The sequence below is a fragment of the Phalangium opilio genome, unplaced genomic scaffold (genome assembly GCF_054372755.1).
Source record: "Phalangium opilio isolate 3A_F unplaced genomic scaffold, DU_Popi_V2 ptg000101l_1, whole genome shotgun sequence".
In the NCBI taxonomy this organism is placed as follows: Eukaryota; Metazoa; Arthropoda; class Arachnida; order Opiliones; family Phalangiidae; genus Phalangium; species Phalangium opilio.
In genome coordinates, this window is record NW_028324204.1 from 174,584 (window position 1) to 195,037 (window position 20,454).

Below are 20,454 nucleotides of genomic sequence, written 5' to 3' on the forward strand. Positions count from 1 at the left end.
CAGGAAGCGTAGGTAATATTAAGATAAAGTCAGTTTGTCTAGGGGATGATTTTATAGGAGGTAAGATAAATTAATTTAAGACGGTATTGAGAGTTACCAATATGACGGTACCTTTTACTTTAGTCAAACAAACTAAAAATGTTGCTAAGGTCATGACCATACAATATATATATACAAATTGGCATGCTTGTTCTTAAGGAACATATTTAAATATAATAATAATGACAGTAATAATCGTAGATATTGAATTTCTGATCCATGGTATTTTAATATTTTGAATGTTGTTTATTTAATAAGAACTGCTACTTCATGGAGTAAATAAGTTTATTTAAATAAACTTATAAAAATTTACTCCATGAAGTAGCAGTTCTTATTAAATAAACAACATTCAAAATGACAGTAATAAAATAATATAATAGTAAAACAAAAAAAAGTCAACATCACGTGATCATCTTCAGCGGCGGCGGTCGTCGCGCGCGGTGCTGAACACTGCGTCTTAATTGAAAACGATTGTGTTAACGGTCCGAGCTCTTTAAATAGTCTTTTTGAGGCGCGGTATTCGGCGCGGGAGATGAAGAGTTTTTCTTAAATAAACTCCATAGCGAACCGAAACATTTTCAAGTTGGTTCCGCGATCTCGTTGATATAAAATTTAGACCTAAGTCTGGGACGTCCAGAGACTAGCTCTCCTCTTCAAAATCGTGGGTCTCTCGGTTCTATATTTTATTCTCCCTGTAGTCTTTGGGACCCCGCGCCCGAGAGCAATATCGTTGTTTCTTTTTGAAGGCGCCACTTCCATGCCCTTAATAGCTTAAGAAGAAGTCATCGGGGCTCCTCTTTCATCTTTGGTTCTACCGCCGATCGGGTTGTCCTTTCCAAGAAAGTTCAGCTTTCTATCGGTATTCTATCGGTAAAGCGCGCCCGCACACACACACACTCACGAATAGATCTTATCTTGGTCCTGCTATCAATTAGGGGACCAAGCGCATCCGTACTATATACATATCTACAACAATGCATTTACCAATTCTATTTTACTGGTACGTACGTTAAAGGCAACTCTCAATACTTTTTAGTGAAATAAATGAATAAAGGTCCATTCGCAAAGGCGCTGAAACCACTCAAAAAGGTTAAAGCTGAAGCTGAAGCTGAAAAAAACTGAGCGCTTTTTTTCCAAAAAAAAAGTTTCATCTTCAAAAATCAGTTTAAGCTTAGTGCTGTACCTTTCGCAAAGCCGCAGTTTCTATTAACAGCCGCTAGGGATTCATCACAAAAAAATATAGAAATAAAATGACGTCGGTGAATCGGAACTTGTTGCTGTTATTATTATTATAAAAGAAATTATTACTTTTGAAACGAAAAAGAAGAACCCAAAGCCTTTTGCGGAAAAAGCCCCGTTGATGGGTTCATCCCATCTGGAAAAACCGAAAGAGATTATCAAATGTTAAGCCTTCGCTGTTAATGGGGAAAAATAGATGAGTCGCTAAATGTGCGATGTTTTGGTTATTATCAAGGTTTATCAACTGAGCAAATTTCCCCCTTTTCCAAAATATTACTCAATTGGATATGTTTTAACCTGAAATTATTGCTACTTTTCCAAATTATTCTAATTAGATTGTTTATTGTAACCTCTTTCCACAATATTATTCTTTTATCTCATTTCTATCCTATTTGCTATTTTCTTCTCTCAAATATTTTTCGCTTTTTTTCATCGTTTTCTTGTTGAATTAATTCTTTCACTGAAAACATTTTCAAGATAATGAGACACGATATTCACCGTTTTAAAATACCCGCGTAAATAATTTCAAAACCGTGACCCCAGCGCCTCTTTTTTTGACTGGCTCTTGGCATCACGTGGTCCGACGCTGAAGCTGAAAGATCAACCTCGGTTTGATCTTGGCTGAAACTTAAAATCAGCCTGCTTTCAGCGTCTGCTTTGCACTTCAGCTTTAAAAAACCAGTTTTTGCCTCTTTGCGAAAGAGTCCGCTGAAACTGATTTTTTCATTCAGCTTTCAGTTTTGACTTTCAGCTTCAGCTTTCAGCGCCTTTGCGAATGCACCTTAAGAAAGATTGTCAAAATTCGTTCGAGGGAAGCTGGAGGGAGAACGCTTCTCGCTTTGAGTAAGGGAAAGATGAGGACTAATGACTTAAGGATATGGGTTTATGACTGTTGGGATTTGAAGGAGCGGTTTCGAACTTCTTTGGCCGAGAAAGTCCGAAATTGGTTTATCTACAAAATCTATCCGGAATAGAATTTTGCAGGGAGGTAAATATATATTTTCGTGGAATTGACATGCCCACAAGCTTATTGTTAGAAATAGGAATTTTTAGCGTTACAAGTCGTGAATATTAAATCATAAAACGAAAAAAACTCATAGTCCAAGTAGCGACAATAGGTGAGATATTAGGTCAGAAGATTTTTCATTCCTCTCTATACTAGACATGGATGATAGTCTATAGTCCGAATAGAGGCAATAAGCCTCAATTGACGCCAAAGTTAAAGTCTTTGGTAAAGGAAATGGGAAACCCATCAAATCATGTTTCCTCTTATTGTCTATAGCTTGGATGAGTAATAGTGTCTTTGGATTTAATACTGACGTTCGGGAATGTTGCGATTTACATTCATGCGATCCTTCACCTTGTAACTAACCGGATATGACGTTAATGGAAACGAAATATGAGACTAGCTTTTCTAGTCATGTGATGGTCTACGTTCGTTTTCACATAGCCCACTTCAGAGACCTGCACGGGCCGTGTTTTTCAGGCCCGACCCAAGCCCGGCCCGGTTTCAGCATTTTGAATAAGCCCGAAACCCGGCCCGAGTCCGAGTACATAGTTGGTTTTTCGGCCCGGTCCGGCCCGGCCCGTTACATGCATTAACCAAGCCCGGCCCGGCCCGGCCCGACACATTGCATGAATTGAACAGGCCCGGCCCGGCCCGGCCCGTTACACGTAGTTCAGTTGTAATTTTTATATTTTTTTTACATAAAATCAATGATTTGAATTCATATTTGCTTTAGCGTCGTGTATTTTTCATTTATTTTGATAATTGTTCGTTACATTTGTTCTTAGAAGCTTATACTCATTTAAATTATCTTTCATTTGAACTTTGGACTAAATGATAATCAACAAAAGCCCGGCCCGGCCCGGCCCATTAATTTCCAAAATTTTAAAAGCCCGACCCGGCCCGGCCCGTTAATTTCCAAAATTTAAAAAGCCCGACCCGGCCCGGCCCGAAACACTTTTCAAAAGTGGAAAGCCCGGCTCGGCCCGACCCGATCGGGCCGGGCCTCGGGCCGGACCGGGCTTGAGCCCGGCCCGTGCAGGACTCTGGCCCACTTCATCACGCGCTCGACTACTCAAACTGATCGCGCTATAGAACTCGTTCAATAGGCCGAAAATGGCGTATTTTGGATTACAGGAGAAAATTTCGAAGTAAATCAAAATTAAAATTAAGTTCATTGTCATTACAACATTGTAAATAATAGAGAAAAATGCTACGAGGCACGAATTTAGTAAAGTAGAGATCCTGTAAAGAGATTGTACTTTTGTGTCCTTTTTTAAAAGATGTGAGGAGAGTGACAAAGTAATTCGAGTTAGATGAAACACACCATATTAAAATATTCGGGTTATTTTAACAATTCCATGAACTAACAAAAGCAACAATATTAAAGACTGCGGTTTTTTAAATCGCCCAAACATGCAAATAGATTAGTAACCCTAGATGTAGGTAAATTAACTCCGTTTTCTTGCCATTAAAACATGTAAATTTAGGATGTCTGTTTAATGATAAATTAAAAGGTTGCAATTTCTCTGAGGCAAAGAAAACTGAAGTTGAACAGAGGTGCCTTTGAAAGAGGTTATGTGTAGAATGTGAAAAAAAGCTACTTTCTCATACTAGCGTTGTGAGAAAATTAGATTGTATAAGACCTCAAAACATATTAATGGCCTAATTGTATAAAAGATTTCCCTGTAAAATACAAGACCTAACAAAATATTAATGGCCTAATTGTATAAAAGATTTCCCTGTAAAATACTTCAACGAGTGTTCATTAAATTATTTAGAGAAAAAGGCTAGAATGATAAGGTTCAATTGTCATTTATTAAAATATAACTAAACAATTAATAAGTAACGTAAACCATTGCAATAATCCTGGATTGCAGCATATATATTTACTATCGTGAAACAAAAACTGAGGAAAGACTTGTTCCGGAAAGTGTAGGGATGAAAGATTACAATCCAAGATGGCAGCAATGTTTTAAGTTACTTATTCATTGTTTAGTTATATTTAGAAAAATGAAAATTGACCCTTAAATGTAAGGGAAAACATGTTACACTCGAGCAATTTGAAAGTTCGTGGCAACCCTGTTATATCTTTTTTATTTAGTCGAAATTAAACCGTACGCAATGATCTCTTTAATTAATGGTTTTTCCCTTATAAATTTGCCCTACAGATTTCGTAACTCCTTTAAAAAAATGGGTTAATGATAGAATCTTTGGATTCGCTTTGCTCTGGCATTTTACCTCCTGGTTTCCCCATGATAGACAGACCATCTTCCGCGTCCTTATCCAGTGCCCGTCCGGAACTTCAATCAAACGCAGGGGCGGCGCTGGTTTTGTACCTAGTGGCTTTATTTTAGAAGAAAACAACAACAATAACGTAAATCCGTCACAGTCCCCGATAATGAACTCGTGGTTGTGCCAGTTACCATTGCTATAACGGATTTAAATCCCCATGCGAATACGAATCTAGCGTCTTGCGCTAAAATGGTCGTGAGTGAAAACCATCTTCAAGGAACATAAAAACTAGAACCCGCCCCGTTGAAAGAAATTAAAGTGGTTGAAATACCCGAGAAGACTATTTTCAGTGATGATTTTATTAAATTTCCCGCGTTGGACAAATATCTTCTTATCATTGTGAAACAAAAACTGAGGATAAACTTGTTCCGGGAAGTGTTAGGTAAGTCGAAGAGAACTTACAAAAGAATGTCGAATCTCAAGTAGGTACTGTACGTCCCATGGTAATGTCTATCCCTTAGAAAGTTTAAGAATCTTGAGACAAAATGAAGAATGCAGTAAGAAGCAGTCGCTAGCAAAGGCGAAAAAGCGAGACAATGAGTCAAATTGTGAAATTGAAAATCAAGGTGGAATATTAACCAAGAAATTAAAAAGGGTTGATGAATGGTATAAAGCAAGAGAACGTGTAAGAAATCAGTTAAAGAGTTACTGACAGATAATTTGAATGAGGTAAAATTTCATGTTGAAAATAAAGTTTGGGCCTCTAAGAAATGATCCGTATAAATTTTCCCCATTAAAAATTGGTTTAGTAATTAGAAACTTAATTCTAATCTTAACTGGGCACTATTACCAATTTGAAGTCGTCCAGGAGGAGTGGCTAAGGTATGACGTAGGTGAATTGAGTTATCATTATTGGATAGATCAAAGCTAGTAACTTTTCTATGCTACCAAGTCTATACTGAACTTCTGAAGGCTAAAAATGGAATCCGACTCCTCTTCAGGTGATGTGTTTTACTCCGCTTTATCAAGTAATGATAGTAATATTGAAGAATCTCTCGAGTCAAGTAATTACGAGACTGAAAATTCGGAAGTTAGTGATAGTGATAATAGTTTAGGCCTTGGCGCTGTGCAAAATCCTGTCCACGGAGTATTGCCTTATCAATTTGAACCCTTGGCTTCTTCAAGTTCTGAAGATGAAAACCCACGACCTGAACCTGAAAACCCTAGATTAGGGAACTCAGATTGGTAAGATATAACTCTTGAGTTTTACATAGCCTTATTATTTGTGCCTGTATCTAAAGGTTATTTTTAGGTGCATCTGCGGATACTGTGTTATTATGCCAACTGCTGAGGAGAGCATTTGTTGCAGGGAAAACCTGAACTAGAAGAGTTCATTACCAACGGAACCTGCATTACTCAGCACAACGAGTTTGACGAAACGTGTATCCGCAGAAACCAACTGAGGTTGGCGTATCTGGAGTTTGTAAACCCTGACGGTGGAGAAAGATTTCTTGAACCCCCCGAAGGGTTTATACACAAGTAAGTTAATTTCTCTGAATATTGCTACTAACGTCCTAAGTAAATTTATCTCATACTGTAAATCAAGATAGAAAATTAAGTCAATTTTACGCTAAATTTAGTTGTTGTAAGCGCTATTTAACCTGATTAAAATTTAAAAATATAGATTCTAATAATTTTTTTTCAATTTAACAGGACTTATAGATACCTGGCTTATCGGAGGTTCATGCGCTGGATATATTGGTTTTTACCAGGTACACGTTTACCAATACCCAGTTGTGTCATCAGTAAAATCCGTAACGCGTACCCTTCCGACGAGTATTGCGGATTTAGACACTTCCGTGTAAGACAAAGAAGGGGCCGCGGTCGTCGATATTGAAAAGACAACACTCCATGAACTGGATTTTGCACACCAGCAACGCCAAAACTATTATTACTATCATTAACTTACGAATTTTCAATTTTGTAAATACTTGACTCCTGAGATTATTCGAAATTATTATCATTACTTGACAAACAGGAGTAAAAAACCTTCACCAAAGGATAAAAAAATTACAAGAAAGATAGCTTTTCAAAACAGTTATTTTAATAAATCATTTCATTGCTTTTTAAAACGCTTGGCTTTTTCATATGAGGCTACCGCGTCAGATTTAGATGGATGTTCATATTTTGAAGTCAAAGGTTTGGGGGCTTCTTCTAAGGATTCCCCGCTCTTTTCAAACCCAGTTTGATAGCTTTCTTCAGAAGCAAAAGAACATGTAGTTGCCATGAGGTTTTCTACATAACCTAGGGTGAACAAAGTGGTTGATAATTTTAAGAAAAATTCTTCAGGTATAAAAAATTATACTTTCATAAACTTACGATAAGTCGACGCAGCCATGATTGGCCTTACAGAATATTCCCCAGCCTTGTATTTTGGAAAGACTATATTCCACCGTCTTTCACCATTTTTGGTGATAGCTTGTAATTTATCCGGATTTTCATTATAATGAAGCGCAGCTAAATAAAGTCTGGCTTCCATTCCATGGAAAGAATAGTGCGTGTGTTTGGGAGCAAATTGTATTACAACTGCATGGAAAGCTTCTACAGAAGACGTCTGGCATATCCAGGCTAGCTGCGCTATGTCCTTTACAAAACTGTCTATAATTTGTTTTAGAGATGCGAAAGCAATTTCTGAAACTTTAAGCCATTTCCGTGGTCGGTCTTTAGTTTTTTCTAGGGTACCGTGAGCACACTCTGGAAATGGTTCACCGTGGCCTCTGTGTTTGTTGGTAAGATGGCGTAAAATGGATTTCCATTTTGCTTGCATGAGGTTGCCATCACCATCACTGGAACTAGCGATCCAGTACAAATGGTTCTGGATACTTTTGCTCCATTTGAGTAGAACTTCCATGGTTTTTTTCTTGCCACAGACTTTTGCAATTTTGGACTTGACAGCTAAAATAATTAAATAATAATACTTATTACTTAAGCACAACTAATAATAATAATATAATAATAATATAATAATACGAAATAATAATAATATAATAATAATATAATAATACGAAATAATAATAATATAATAATAATATAATAATATAATAATACGAAATAATAATAATATAATAATAATATAATAATAATATAATAATACGAAATAATAATAATAATGATAATATAAACTTACATTTTACTAAATGCCATACGTCAAAAAGATGTCTTATTTGTGGATAATGTTTCCTCAAAAAACTTCTAATTTGTATGTGCCTATCTGTCACCAAAAACGCTATTTCCAACCCTCGGTCAAAGAGAAACTTCAGTCCTAATTTCAAGCCTTCCAGCTCCATAGCAACGCTATTCTTTACTTGATTACTCTAAATGAAGAAACATTTTTAGAAATGCTATTTACGTAAATCTTAGAACCAAAAAAATATTCTTACTTGAAGTAATACGAGGTGAATAACATTTTTGATTCGGGCTTCCAAAAAGGTATAGCTTCCGTATTTTGCGCAGAAACCAGGGCTGCAAAATCTGCCATCCCCTCCCATTTCAAGTTTTTGACCTTGTAAAGAATCCAAAAGGCTTTTTTGTTCATCATGCCATACCTATATGTATACAATGTTATTAGGCACAAATTTATTACCATATAAACAAAATTAGAAATAGCATACTGTTTTAATCGTTTGAAAAAGATATGCTTTTTGAAGCCTGTAATATGTTCGCAAATCGAACATGACAATCTGAGAAAATTGGAACATTCTTATTGTTTTCCCTGGATTATGTCCAGAAAAGAGAATGGCAGCTGCAGTTAAAATATTCAAAGCTGGCTTTCTTCCAATCAAAGGTTGGCTGCTCCACACATGACGATGGTTATTTGGGCAGTGAGTTTCGATGGTTGTCATAGATCCATTGACATTTGATTTAATTGAGCACTTTGATAAGCACTGACTACAAAAAGCGAAGAGTTGGAGGAGAGCAGCTTCAAATACTATGAGCTTCCGCTCAGTAACTGGATTAATTCCTTCAAAACTTCTAGAACTAGAAATTAAATAAGATCTTTGAAATTTATTTTCAATTATCTGATAACTGTCAACACCAAAAATATCTTACTCGTGTACATCTTCTTCAGCTATAGATGATATGTTGAAGCTCGATTCCAATGGATCTGAACGAGCTCCGGCATCTACCTCCTCATCCTCCTCAAAATCATAGCAGTCATCGTGATTCCGTGATTGTAAAAACTGGTTTATTAGGCTCTCGTTATTTTCATTGTGAAAATCAGTTTGCGTGGTTTTGTCAGCGAGGTCTACCACAGCTACGCCAGCTTGATGACCTAAAATAATTCAGGGTTTCAGATAAAAATTATTTTAAAACTTCAATCATCGCGAAACTTACATTTGTTGCTTTGTTTTATTTGCGTTTGCGTTCCAAATGCTTTTGCTCCAGGCGAAAATAATAACTGAGTTCCTCGACTTTTAGTTTTTGGAAAAACAACACACTGAATTCCAATCGACGGATTCGAGAAGGTATCGGAATCCTAAAAATTTAAAAGTTAAAAATTGGTGTTCAATAAATAAACAGATACAATTAGTACAGATAGTTCTCGCAGCGACTGGAGAATAAACTCACCATTAATTTAGCCCTCTTTCTCGGTAGCATTAAACCTTCAGTGTAATCAGTTTCTAAAGTTTCCGAAGGTTCATGAACGCTTTCTAGACTCTCCACGGAAGTTGATGCACACGCTTCCATTGATGGCAAATTAACCGAACTTATCACACTTAGGCCTACACCCGATTCCACATTTTGAGTACCGAAAATTGTTGGAACAGAACCACGAGTCAGGAATTTAGAACCGTACCGTTTAATAGGACTAATGTTAATCAAAGCACCGGGTTTATGTTCATAACAATCGCTCGTAAAATGAACAGAACAAACGCGGCTACTTTTCGTGATTTTAGATTCTGAAACTCCAACATTTTCAATCCAAACCTTTCGAATGTCTTCGTTTTTAGGAAAACAATGGAATAGTATTGACGGTGCTTTAGTTTTGTTATTGTTTTTGCAACCCGGAACAATACATTTATAAGAGTAATTACTCATACTGACTTCTACAAACTAAATTTTAAAAATGAAGTTAACTAAATCAAGTTACACTGAATTTTTAGCCTGAGCTCAGCTGAGATATCTTAGGCCTCGGCGCAATATTTACCAAGCAGGCGACTAAAGATGGCGTAGGCGGAGTTTCCTTCCCAGATCGTGACGTATATACCTTGAAAAAACAATTTGGCCAAGACCACGGTGTGAAAATATTCAAACGTAGGCGGGGCCACGTGGACAATTGGAGTCACTTTCAAATTGTAATTTCAAGGTTAAAAGTAATTTAAATGTAACAAATATCGATATTTTCGAAATCGATTACGTATTGGAAAGCATAAAATAAACTACAAACTAAGGGAATATAAGATCATGTACTATATGTGTCTATAACTCTTAAAGTAAGGCTACTGAACGCCAAGATCCAAATTATAGGGAAGGAGAACGTGTCAGAAACCAATTGTATAAGTCGGTTAAACGGCAAGATACCGAGTTTAGAGATGTTGAACGTGCTAGAAAACAGGCGGGTATGGCTGCTAAACGCCAAGATCCCGAATATAGAGATGTTGAACGTGATAGAAACCAGGAGGATATGGCTGTTAAACGCCAAGATCCCGAGTATAGACATGTTGAACGTGATAAAAACCAGGCTTGTAAGGCTGCTAAACGCCATGATCCCGAGTTTAGAGATGTTGAACGTGCTAGAAACCAGGCTTGTAATACTGCTAAACGCCATACGTTGACGCCATGTTTGTCTATACCAATATTATTCGTCAACAAGTAGTGGGTGGTGGACAAGCCTCTCTTTTACGCTTTATAAAAATGCCGGCGTTCTCACTGCTAGACGAGGAGAACAAAGAAATTTTTAACAATATCGATTTTTAGCCAGTTTCAATTAGCAATATACAAGAAATTGAAATAGAACTAAAGTCCGATTACGGGGAAAATATCCCGTTTAATTTGGGCAAAGTATATATTTATCTGTTTTTTAGAAGAATACGTCAATAGAACTTCAGCTATGGTCCTCATTAGATATACTCTGTATTTCCAAAGAGGGTCGTCTTACCGGCTTTACACGCGAACGTTTTCCAATCTGGCCGTCTCTTTAGTGTCGGCGGTTTTTTTAACTCTTTATTAGGCCGGCAATTAGTACGTTAGCGTCCGAAGCGGTGGGATTGACAAGTAGGGTGCTTACCGATGCCCAAAACCCGGAACATCACCTCGAGAATCAATTAAAAGAAATGTAAAACAATCTATAAATTCCCTACTACATAAAGGAGTGGATCGTTTTGAAAATCCTCAGAGGGGCTCTCGTAGTTTGGGACGCAAGCTAGATGGAGTGTTATCTCTTTCCCCCTCTTGCTTTGGCCTTCCGCTCAGAGGGAGAGGGGGGGCTCATTCGGAAGTCTGTTCTTCCATGGATGAGTCCACCCTACTGGAAGAATCGGATGGGACCCTTCGGGGTCCGGCCGATGAGTGTTCTAGTGGTCCTGATGAGGGGGAGGATCTTGGGACTGGGAGCTTGCCTGTCGGGGGGAGGTGCCACTGGCCCTCTCGGGACTGATGAGGTGTAGCTAGATCCCTTCTAAACCCCTCTCTTAAGGATCATGGGGACGCTACGTGCAAATCAAATCAATTTTCACCATAGTAAAGCGGCCTCTGTGGTACTCTGCAGGAGGTTTGCTTTGAGGGTCTTGATTTGGTTCTCATACAAGAACCGTGGATTTGCCATGACGCGGCGGGGTCATTCTATTATTACCATACTGCTGCTAGACCTAGAGCGTGAATTCTGGTTCGGAGGGATCTCTGCTGTGTCTCTCTACCACAGTACACGTCCCAGGACACGGCGGCCGTGAAGCTAGTCTTGGCCACTGGGCGTACCAAGTTGATTCTCACGTTTGCCTCTGCATACTTTGCCCACGATGCAGACTCTCTCCCGACAATTGAGGTGATCAATTTGGTCAATCAATGCGAGAAGAGAGGGGACAAACTTATCATTGGCTGCGACGTCAATGCTTATCACATCACGTGGGGCAGTTCTGACTGCAACAGGAGAGGTGATGATCTACTAGAATATTAAGTTGGTTGTAAACTCTATATTCTCAATCAAAACAATGAACCTACTTTTGTTACTTCTAATAGAAGGGAGGTAATTGACCTCACGCTAGCCACAGAAAACCTCTTGTCTTCCGTGACTAACTGGCATGTGTCTAATGAGCCGTCTCTGTCGGATCATAGGCATATCTGCTTCACTGTCGCGACTAACTCTGTCCCGGTGGGGACGGAGATTCGCAATCCAAAACAGACCAATTGGGCCGGCTATAGGGAAGACCTAATCCTACGCTACGGAGATGGTCACACCCCTAAACTTACTTCACCTAAGGATCTTGATTGGGCTGCTGGTGACTTACAGCGCTCCATTATTGAGTCGTTTCACCGGAACTGCCCACTTAAGATCGTTAACCGCTCAAGGCTTGTCCATTGGTGGGACGAGGATCTCAGCCGGCTTCGGAAATACATGCGCAGGCTCTTTAACAAAGCCAAGCGTACGGGTGACTGCACTGGATATAGGCAGTCCTTTAATACCTACAACAGGGCGATTAGAGCTGCTAAGAAGGACTCCTGGCGGACCTTCTGTGAGCAAGTCTCCAATGTTCCTGCCAAGGCTAGGGTCATTTTTTTTTTAAAATTGAGTCGGAGCCTACGTTAATCAAGGCCCGCGCATCCTAGCTTTCGAGGATTTATTTTTGGAATTTTAGTTCGCCGCTTGTCTCCGCTTGGTGCACTCTTAGGATTACGGTTTCAAATTTAAAATCTGCTTTTCGCGGGTGATTGGAACACGTGTCGCAATCCAAATCATGGTTCGTACGGGGAGAGAGGGAGAGAACAAGGCTTCACTACAATTGCGCCGAATCCCAATCAACCGAAACCAATACCATTCGACCGAAAAACCCGCACTTTGGCGGATTTACGATTCTGTCAAATGGGAAAATCCCATTGCACCGAAAAACCCTAACTTCGGGTTTTTCCCGATGAAATTTTAATAAAATTAAAACAATTTAAGGCCTACGTAATATGAACACAAGATCCAAAAATTTTCTAAACTATTATTTTAAAACTAAGGATTATAAGAACAAAATAGTAATAAATCAGCAAAATATGACATAATAAACCAATTGCTAATATTGATTTTATATGTTATATTTATCATGAAAATACTTAAAGCCAGCCGTTTTACTGTACTTGAAGTTTATAACCGTTCCTAAGAGGAAGAGACGTCCTCCTAAACAAAACAAACCTAACCCTATCCTAACAGTAATTTTTTGGAAAAGGCGTAACATTGTGAAAGGATTTATAAATATTACTAACCTAACTTAACCAAACCCAACCTAACCCTAACCAAACAGTAATTTTTGAAAAGGCATATTATTTGAGAAGTCAATGAAGATAAACATCAATATTTTGGAAAAGGCGTAACATTGTTAAATGATTTATAAATATTACTATCCTAACTTAACCAAACCCAACCTAACCCTCACCTAAAAGTAATTTTTTGGAAAAGGCATATTATTTGAGAAGTCAATAAAGATAAACATCAATATTTTGGAAAAGGCGTAACATTGTTAAATGATTTAGTAACTATTACTAACCTAACCTAACAGTATTTTTTGGAAAAAGGCATATTATTTGTGAAGTCAATGAAGATAAACATCAATATTTTGGAAAAGGCGTAACATTGTTAAATGATTTATAAAATATTACTAACCTAACCTAACCCTAACCTAACAATAATTTTTTGGAAAAGGCATATTATTTGAAAAGTCAATGAAGATATTGCTAACCTAACCTGGTTTTGAACAAGAACGTTTTATTGGATGAAAGAGTTTTTGATTAATCCTTAACCCATGCCCAAATAGTAAAGTGCTATTTTCACTTGTTCTGTATACTATTATATTATAGTTTTAGAACACACGGTAATGAAAACTTCCAAAGGTCGTTTTTAATTATCATCTGGTTGTATAGTCGTCAAATAATGGCGTATCCAAGGCAATAAAAATGTATTTAAAACGCTTTCATTAATAAACGACACAAATAGAAATTAAACTACATAGCATTTTTGGGGTCGCTTAATTCGACAAAAAGCGTCGTTTTAATTGTAAATACCAAATCCGCGGTTGGGCTAAATTCATTAAAAACATTGGCGGGATTCGGTCTAATGGGAATTCGGTCTAATGGAATTCTGCGCAATGGGAAGATACCGAGAACAAGGCGCGTAAACTGCCTGGAGCGTTATAACAGCTGGGTGGAAAGGGCATAATTATAATTATTGTATTTCATACATAGTTATTATTTTATCTCTTATAATTATTTTATCTCTTATAATTATTTTAACTTTCTAATAAAAATAACATGATTTTCATCTTTCTATTAATAATATGATATTTCAATAATACCTGAGATATATTTAATACAAATCTTAACTGCTTACGGTAGAACACACGTACAAAAAAAACTTATTATGGCAACACTTGTCCCACTATGACGATGTGCAGGCTATTTATTTTACTTAAATGGTGGCCAACATATGTGAATTTTCGATGTTGATTTTATCTGTGTATAATCTCGTGAGCGATCCGTTGCTTTTTCTTTATGCACATTACAACCTCATGTACCTTAGTCTAGTGCGCTCTAGTGCGCTCTCGTGCTCTGTATGGTTCTCTGGTATGGGGAGGGTGTAGTCTGCAACTTCGCACTCGCATAGAAGGAATACAAAGAAAGTTCGTTGAATACGTTCATAGTTTTTTTCTAAGTCATTTACCATATAATTACGACTCCCTTTTAAATAAACTAAACCTTAAGTCCTTGGAATACACCATGAAAATTAAAGATGTCAAATTTTTATTCAAGTTAGTTCGTAATATTATACCACTGAGTGCATTATTAGTCAAACTAAATTTTCTAGTCCCTAAAAGTCTGCGACGAACTCAGACGTTTTATGTCAAGAACATTAAACTCGATCCCATGCAACGTATGCAACGACATTATAATTCATTTAGCAGTTCTTTCGACTTGTTTTGCATGCGTTACAAAGATATTCGATAAATAAATGTAATAAATCTATTATACAAGTTTTTAATCACGAAATATATGTTTACAAGTTTTTAATCACGAAATATATGTTAACAAAGTAAACTATTTTAACAAAGTATGTAATTAATGTTTCGGCACAATTGACATTCTTCTTTATTGTATTGCACTGTATGTAAATTGTATATAATGTGTATATTCTCGTGAACCCTCGCGGTTTTTTGTATACACAATAAACAATACTTTCATTTCATTATTATTATTATTATCTTTCTAATTTAGTAATTATAAATTTTATCTTTCTAATAATAATTATTATAAATTTTATCTTTCTAATAATAATAATTATTATAAATTTTATCTTTCTAATAATAATAATTATTATAAATTTTATCTTTCTAATAATAATAATTATAATAAATTTTATCTTTCTAATCAAATCAAATCAAATCAAACTTTATTTCGTGTCCATAACGCCCGGAGGCTTTTTACAATGGGTCACGAGGTTTAAATTAAAATATACATGTTAATGTACAATTAAAAACATACAATTATTGTGCCTTAATAAATTTTGTTTCTCAATTCTTTGAACTCTTTAATTTCGTTTTGTTGTAATGTCGAGATTATAATACATAAATGATAAAAGTCTGAATTAAGTTATATAATTATCCGTTTTTTTTTAAATAATTTTTTATATAAAATAGTGAGTGAGAAAATAGATCGTCGTCTTTGTGCTCGTTAGCGGTTATCTGTATTCTTATAATGGGATTAAGTTTATCAGCTTTTCCATAATAAAAGTTGGAGTTTTGTCTTGTATTAAGCCTAGGTGCATTGAGGTAGATTTTGGACATCAGATAAGGACAATCTATTTTGTTTATCAATAGCTTTCTTAAGAAACAAAGTTCTAACATATTACGTCGCCCCAACAATGATTGTAACCCCAATTTCTCAAGCACTAGATTATATGTATATATGGTGTCACATTTGAAATTAAAGTAGTAAAATTCGACAAATTTCCTTTGTACGCGTTCTATTTTGATAAGAGTTGAGACACAGCATCCTCCGTAAATCAATATATTATATTCCAGGATACTTCGAACTAACGAAATGTACAACAATTTAAATACCCTTCCAGAATTTAATGACTTGGCTATTTTCAGAGACATTGATAGGGTTTTCATTGATCTTCCCATTATGTTCGAAATTTGCTCATTAAATTTTAGTTTGCTATCAAGTACTGTTCCCAGATCCTTTTGATGATTGGCTCTGCTTAAATTTATTGTGTCATGAACGTAATTAAAATTTATCTTGTTTGTTTTGCGAGTGAACGTGACAACGGTCGTTTTTTGACTATTTAAAGGTATTTTATTTAAGGTGCTCCATTTTTTGACACCATCAATGTCTCTTTAAGAGCCAGACAATCTTCACATGATCGAATAGTCCTATATAGCTTTGTATCATCTGCAAACTGGGCAATCTCAGATGATTTAACATAGTCTTGTAAGTCATTGTCGTATATACTAAATAAAAGAGGTCCCAGCGCTGATCCCTGGGGTACTCCCATAGTCGTGACGTATGATTGTCTGCTCACCGCCCCATTACATTTTATTACATTTCGTCTTCGTTTTAGGAACGATTTAAGTGTACCCAAAATGTCGCCACCCATACCATAGTTACAAAGTTTTCCGAATAACATTTTATGGTCCATAAGATCGAATGCCTTACTAAAATCAAGGAAGACACAATCTACCTGCTCCTGATTTGTTACGCTCCTGGTTATTTCATCCATGAATACCATTAAGTTTGTACCTGTTGAGCGGCCAGTGCAGAAACCATGTTGTGTTGGGCTCATAGATGGCTTAAACCAGTAATCTATATGTTTAAATAGGACCATTTCGAATTCTGTAATTTTACTATCCCATCTAGAGCCCTTTTTAAAAACTGGGACCACAACTGAAGTTTTCCATGCATCGGGAAATGCATTTTGCGTAAGCGATTTGTTAAATATATTTACTAGTATCTTTGAGAGAATGTCGGAACACCCTTTAACTATAAATGATGGTATACTGTCTATTCCTGTGGAGAACTTCGGTTTCAGTTTGATAATGGCCTCTTTTACTTCAATTTCAGAAATTATCATTTTATTGAAATAGGAGCGTATCTTTGGATTAATTTCAGTTTGGTCGTTTTCGCCAAAATCTTCGTCAGAGGTGTTATTCTCCAAGTGGAACTGGTCGCGGAAAACTTCAGCAATCTCAGCTGTGGTGGTAAGTGTAGTGGTTCCTTTCTTAAGGGATATGTTGTTGTCAGTTGGTTTAAGTCTGGAATTAGTGTACGCCCATAATTTTTTCGGGTCTTTTTTAATGTTGTGAACTATTGCGCCCGCGTTGGATTGCTTATCATTTTCCAATAATAAAGCGGCTTCTCTTCTTAGGTCCTTGTATTTTAAAAGGTCTGTTTGGTTTTTCGTCCTCTTGTATTTCCGATGAAATACCCGTTTCCGGGAAAGAACTTTTCTTAACTGTGCGCTGAGCCAATGAGGATAGCGAGATGATGGTAGGTATATTTTTGTTGGAATATGTTTTTGCATGGCGTCACGCACAGCCGAGGTTAACCGAGCCACCGCAACATCTATATTTTCTTCACCTAGAACAGGAGTCCAGTCATATCGGCTTAGGTAATTGTAAAGACCATAGTAATCTCCGGATTTATACGCTGTATATTTTCGATAATTGTGGTCTTGTAAAATATTGGTTAGAAAACTAATATCCAACGGGGGATGGAACTTATCAGCTTTGACTAAAGGTGTTGAAGTTTTTTGCTGCTAATATAGTTAATATTGGTAAGTATCAAATCTAGGATATTTCCACTACAGTTAGTTAGCTCATTAACTTGTGTTAAATTTACAATATTGATAAAATCTATGAGTAGCTGCGCTTTCGGTTTAACTGCTGATATGCACTCTGTTGCATCATTAAGATTCCAGTTTATACCTGGTAGATAGAAGTCACCAACAAGAATTAGTTCACCGTCAAATTCCAGAAGCTTCGATTGGATGGTTTCAAGATAGTTCGCTAACTCCCATTTTGTGCAAGAGGCAGGTAAGTAGTGATTTCCTAATAATATTTTTCTCTGTTTTTTAGGATGGATTTCTAGCCATACGCAGTCGTTAACATGTTCCAAATCCATTCTTCGAGTGACAGGGATATTTTTCCGACAGGCAATTAATGCTCCTCCACCCCGTACGTCTCTGCCATTAAGTGTGGGACGATCAGCACGAAATACATTGTACATGTTAGGAAAATAATCATCGCTGAAAGACGTCAAGTTAAACCATGTCTCGGAAATACAGACGATTTCTCCATCATATAGCGTTGTGTTGAGGAAAAATTCCTTGGATTTGGTTCTTAGTCCCTGTACGTTTTGGTATAATATATTTAATTCCATCCATTTTATTTTTGACTACGGATCCTTATTACGACGATTGCACCTCTCCGCTTTATGGGTCGCCTGCAATGTCAACGGAATCTCCGCGAACTCTAGATCTGTCCGTTTCACCTCTACCCTCCTCAGGAAACACTAAGGGATTGGCAGCAAGGGGCATTGGGCAGATTTCATCCAGAATAAAGTCTTCCTGTTCATTGTACTTTTGACTTTTTCGCAGCCACCCTCGGTTAGTTGAATAAATAGAGTCTGTAGGCCATGCCTCCTCATTATTTAGACTGTCAAACTCATCGTTTCCCAGGGCAACATGATAAGAGGCGTAAGACGGGAATCTAGTTTTGAGCCTTGTCACTACCACCGTTTTTAGGGATTGCTCTTTGATTAACCAATTCTTAAAGTCTAATTCTGACAGATTCGGATCGATGCGCGATACGAAAAAAGCTTTTTTCCTAAGGATTTTAGTTCTTTCCGGCAATGGATTAATTGCGGAAGACTTGTTTTTACCCACGGAAGTGGTTCGCTTATTCTGGTTTGAGTTTTCCTTTTGATTGGTAGGCCTACTCTTGGTGCTATTATTATTATTTTTTAGTTTACCCATGTTATTGACTGCTACTTCTCTATATGTGAGCATTGGTAAGGTGTTTTGGGGCTACTCTTTGGGCGACATATTTACTAAATTGTTGACACTATCTGTAAGAATACTAAGTTGGCCCGTAAATATAGAATTTTGTGTTTTTAATTCCTTTAATTCTTCAGTGAGTAGATTGAAATCAGATGCCACTATATTATTGCTTGAGTTATGCACGAGAATATTAGTTTGTGTTCTAAGATCTTTTAGGTCCTTGTGCACAGTTGCAATAGTTTTTGTAAGATCATTATCTAGAGAAGATTTTATTGTTTTGTTATCTGATTTTAATGATATATTTTGGCTTTTTAAGTCGCCTATATCTGATTGCAGTATATCGATAACCTGCATAAGCTTTTCCGCCATGGTTTTTATCTGATCTAATATGGAAGCATCTTCTCTCTGAATCCCTTCAACACTAAAAAAGTCATTTAGGATTTTCGGTAATGCATTAATAAGGGTGTTCATGTTAGACTTTTTTATTCCTTGACTCTTAGCATTGGCCTCAATATCTTTGTTCTTTATTAAGCTATCCGATTTGCTCTTTTCTTGGGATGCAGAGGCTATATAGCCATCCTCTTTGGTAGTAAAATTACTCTCCTCTGTATTGCTGGGTATAAGTGCATCATCAGAGTAACTTTTTCTTTTACAATTATGACAGAGATGTTTCGTTGTGACCCCATCCCACATTAGACCATTATCTAGTTCCGTTGAAAGATTCAAGCATTGAGTATGAGACTTAATTTTGCACTTTTTGCATGGAATAGTTTTTTGTCTTCCGAAAACTGGTTCCCTACCACAAGGGCCGGGGTCTTCACAGGGTGCCATAATAATAAAGCAATGCAACACGTAATGGTTCTAATTAACACGAGGTTCTAACTTAGCTTTTTTATCTTCTTTTTTTTGTGATATCAACTTGAATAAATAAACAATAGACAGGGAAATATTATATAACAGACAATGGTGTCAATCTTCCATTAGCGGCCGGACTCGCCAACAGGGACAGCAGTGAAAATTGCGGCTATAGGCCTAGAGACTCGCGCGTGTAGCTATCTTGTACAGTCCCAACATAAACCTTAAGGTAAATTGACTTTTATAGGATTTACTGTCGTTTAATTGGCAAAATATGAAAATTTAAACAGTAAAATTTTAGGGAAAAGTGCTCGGATTTTAATAACAATAATAATAATTATTATAAATTTTTTCTTTCTAATAATTATTATTATAAATTTTATCATTTTTTTAATAATTATTATAATAATATATAAGAAATACATGACTTTCCTATATTTAAATAAATATTTTAGTCCAAACATTTTTATGCATGATCCCTCTAATCTTCCCGCTCAACAAATTCAAATTCTAGGAGAGCGGTTGCTCTCTTAGATAAGACTTCATACTGCCTCTAATGCATAAGGATCTTTTTTTCATTGGCCGTAACTTTATTCGTATTGTTTTTGCTGCTTTCAAATTTTGACAGTGAACTAAAATTCGGACCCTAATCTTGTGGTTAAAATTTCAAAGAGATCCATCTAATAGTTAATTCTTTAAAGGAGAAAGTTGCTAAGGGTGGTTTTCATTTCCATAAAATTAATCACAGATTTTGACGAAAAACTGGAAAATCTCCATAGAAATAACATGGGAAATTTTCCAAACTCACCCATTTTGTCTATACCCTTACAAA

The 20,454-nt window shown here is 36.6% G+C and overlaps 3 protein-coding genes across 3 annotated transcripts; all 3 read right to left on the reverse strand.

Moving 5' to 3' along the window:
* Positions 1-6,859: 6,859 nt before the first annotated feature.
* LOC149630937 (uncharacterized) lies at positions 6,860-8,421 on the reverse strand. Its single transcript, XM_089851145.1, has 5 exons — positions 8,191-8,421; positions 7,960-8,124; positions 7,707-7,893; positions 7,262-7,474; positions 6,860-7,177 (listed from the first exon to the last, which is right to left on the reverse strand). The coding sequence occupies exons 1-5, from the start codon at positions 8,419-8,421 to the stop codon at positions 6,879-6,881; spliced, it is 1,095 nt and encodes a 364-aa protein (XP_089707271.1). The 3' UTR covers positions 6,860-6,878.
* A 204-nt stretch (positions 8,422-8,625) lies between these two features.
* LOC149630938 (uncharacterized) lies at positions 8,626-9,862 on the reverse strand. The gene is made up of 3 exons (XM_089851146.1): positions 9,149-9,862; positions 8,915-9,056; positions 8,626-8,852 (listed from the first exon to the last, which is right to left on the reverse strand). The coding sequence occupies exons 1-3, from the start codon at positions 9,617-9,619 to the stop codon at positions 8,626-8,628; spliced, it is 840 nt and encodes a 279-aa protein (XP_089707272.1). The 5' UTR covers positions 9,620-9,862.
* A 6,208-nt stretch (positions 9,863-16,070) lies between these two features.
* Positions 16,071-18,776, reverse strand: LOC149630939 (uncharacterized). Its single transcript, XM_089851147.1, has 3 exons — positions 18,225-18,776; positions 17,609-18,115; positions 16,071-17,525 (listed from the first exon to the last, which is right to left on the reverse strand). Exons 1-3 carry the CDS (start codon positions 18,774-18,776, stop codon positions 16,071-16,073), a joined length of 2,514 nt encoding a protein of 837 aa, XP_089707273.1.
* Between the last annotated feature and the right edge of the window lie 1,678 nt (positions 18,777-20,454).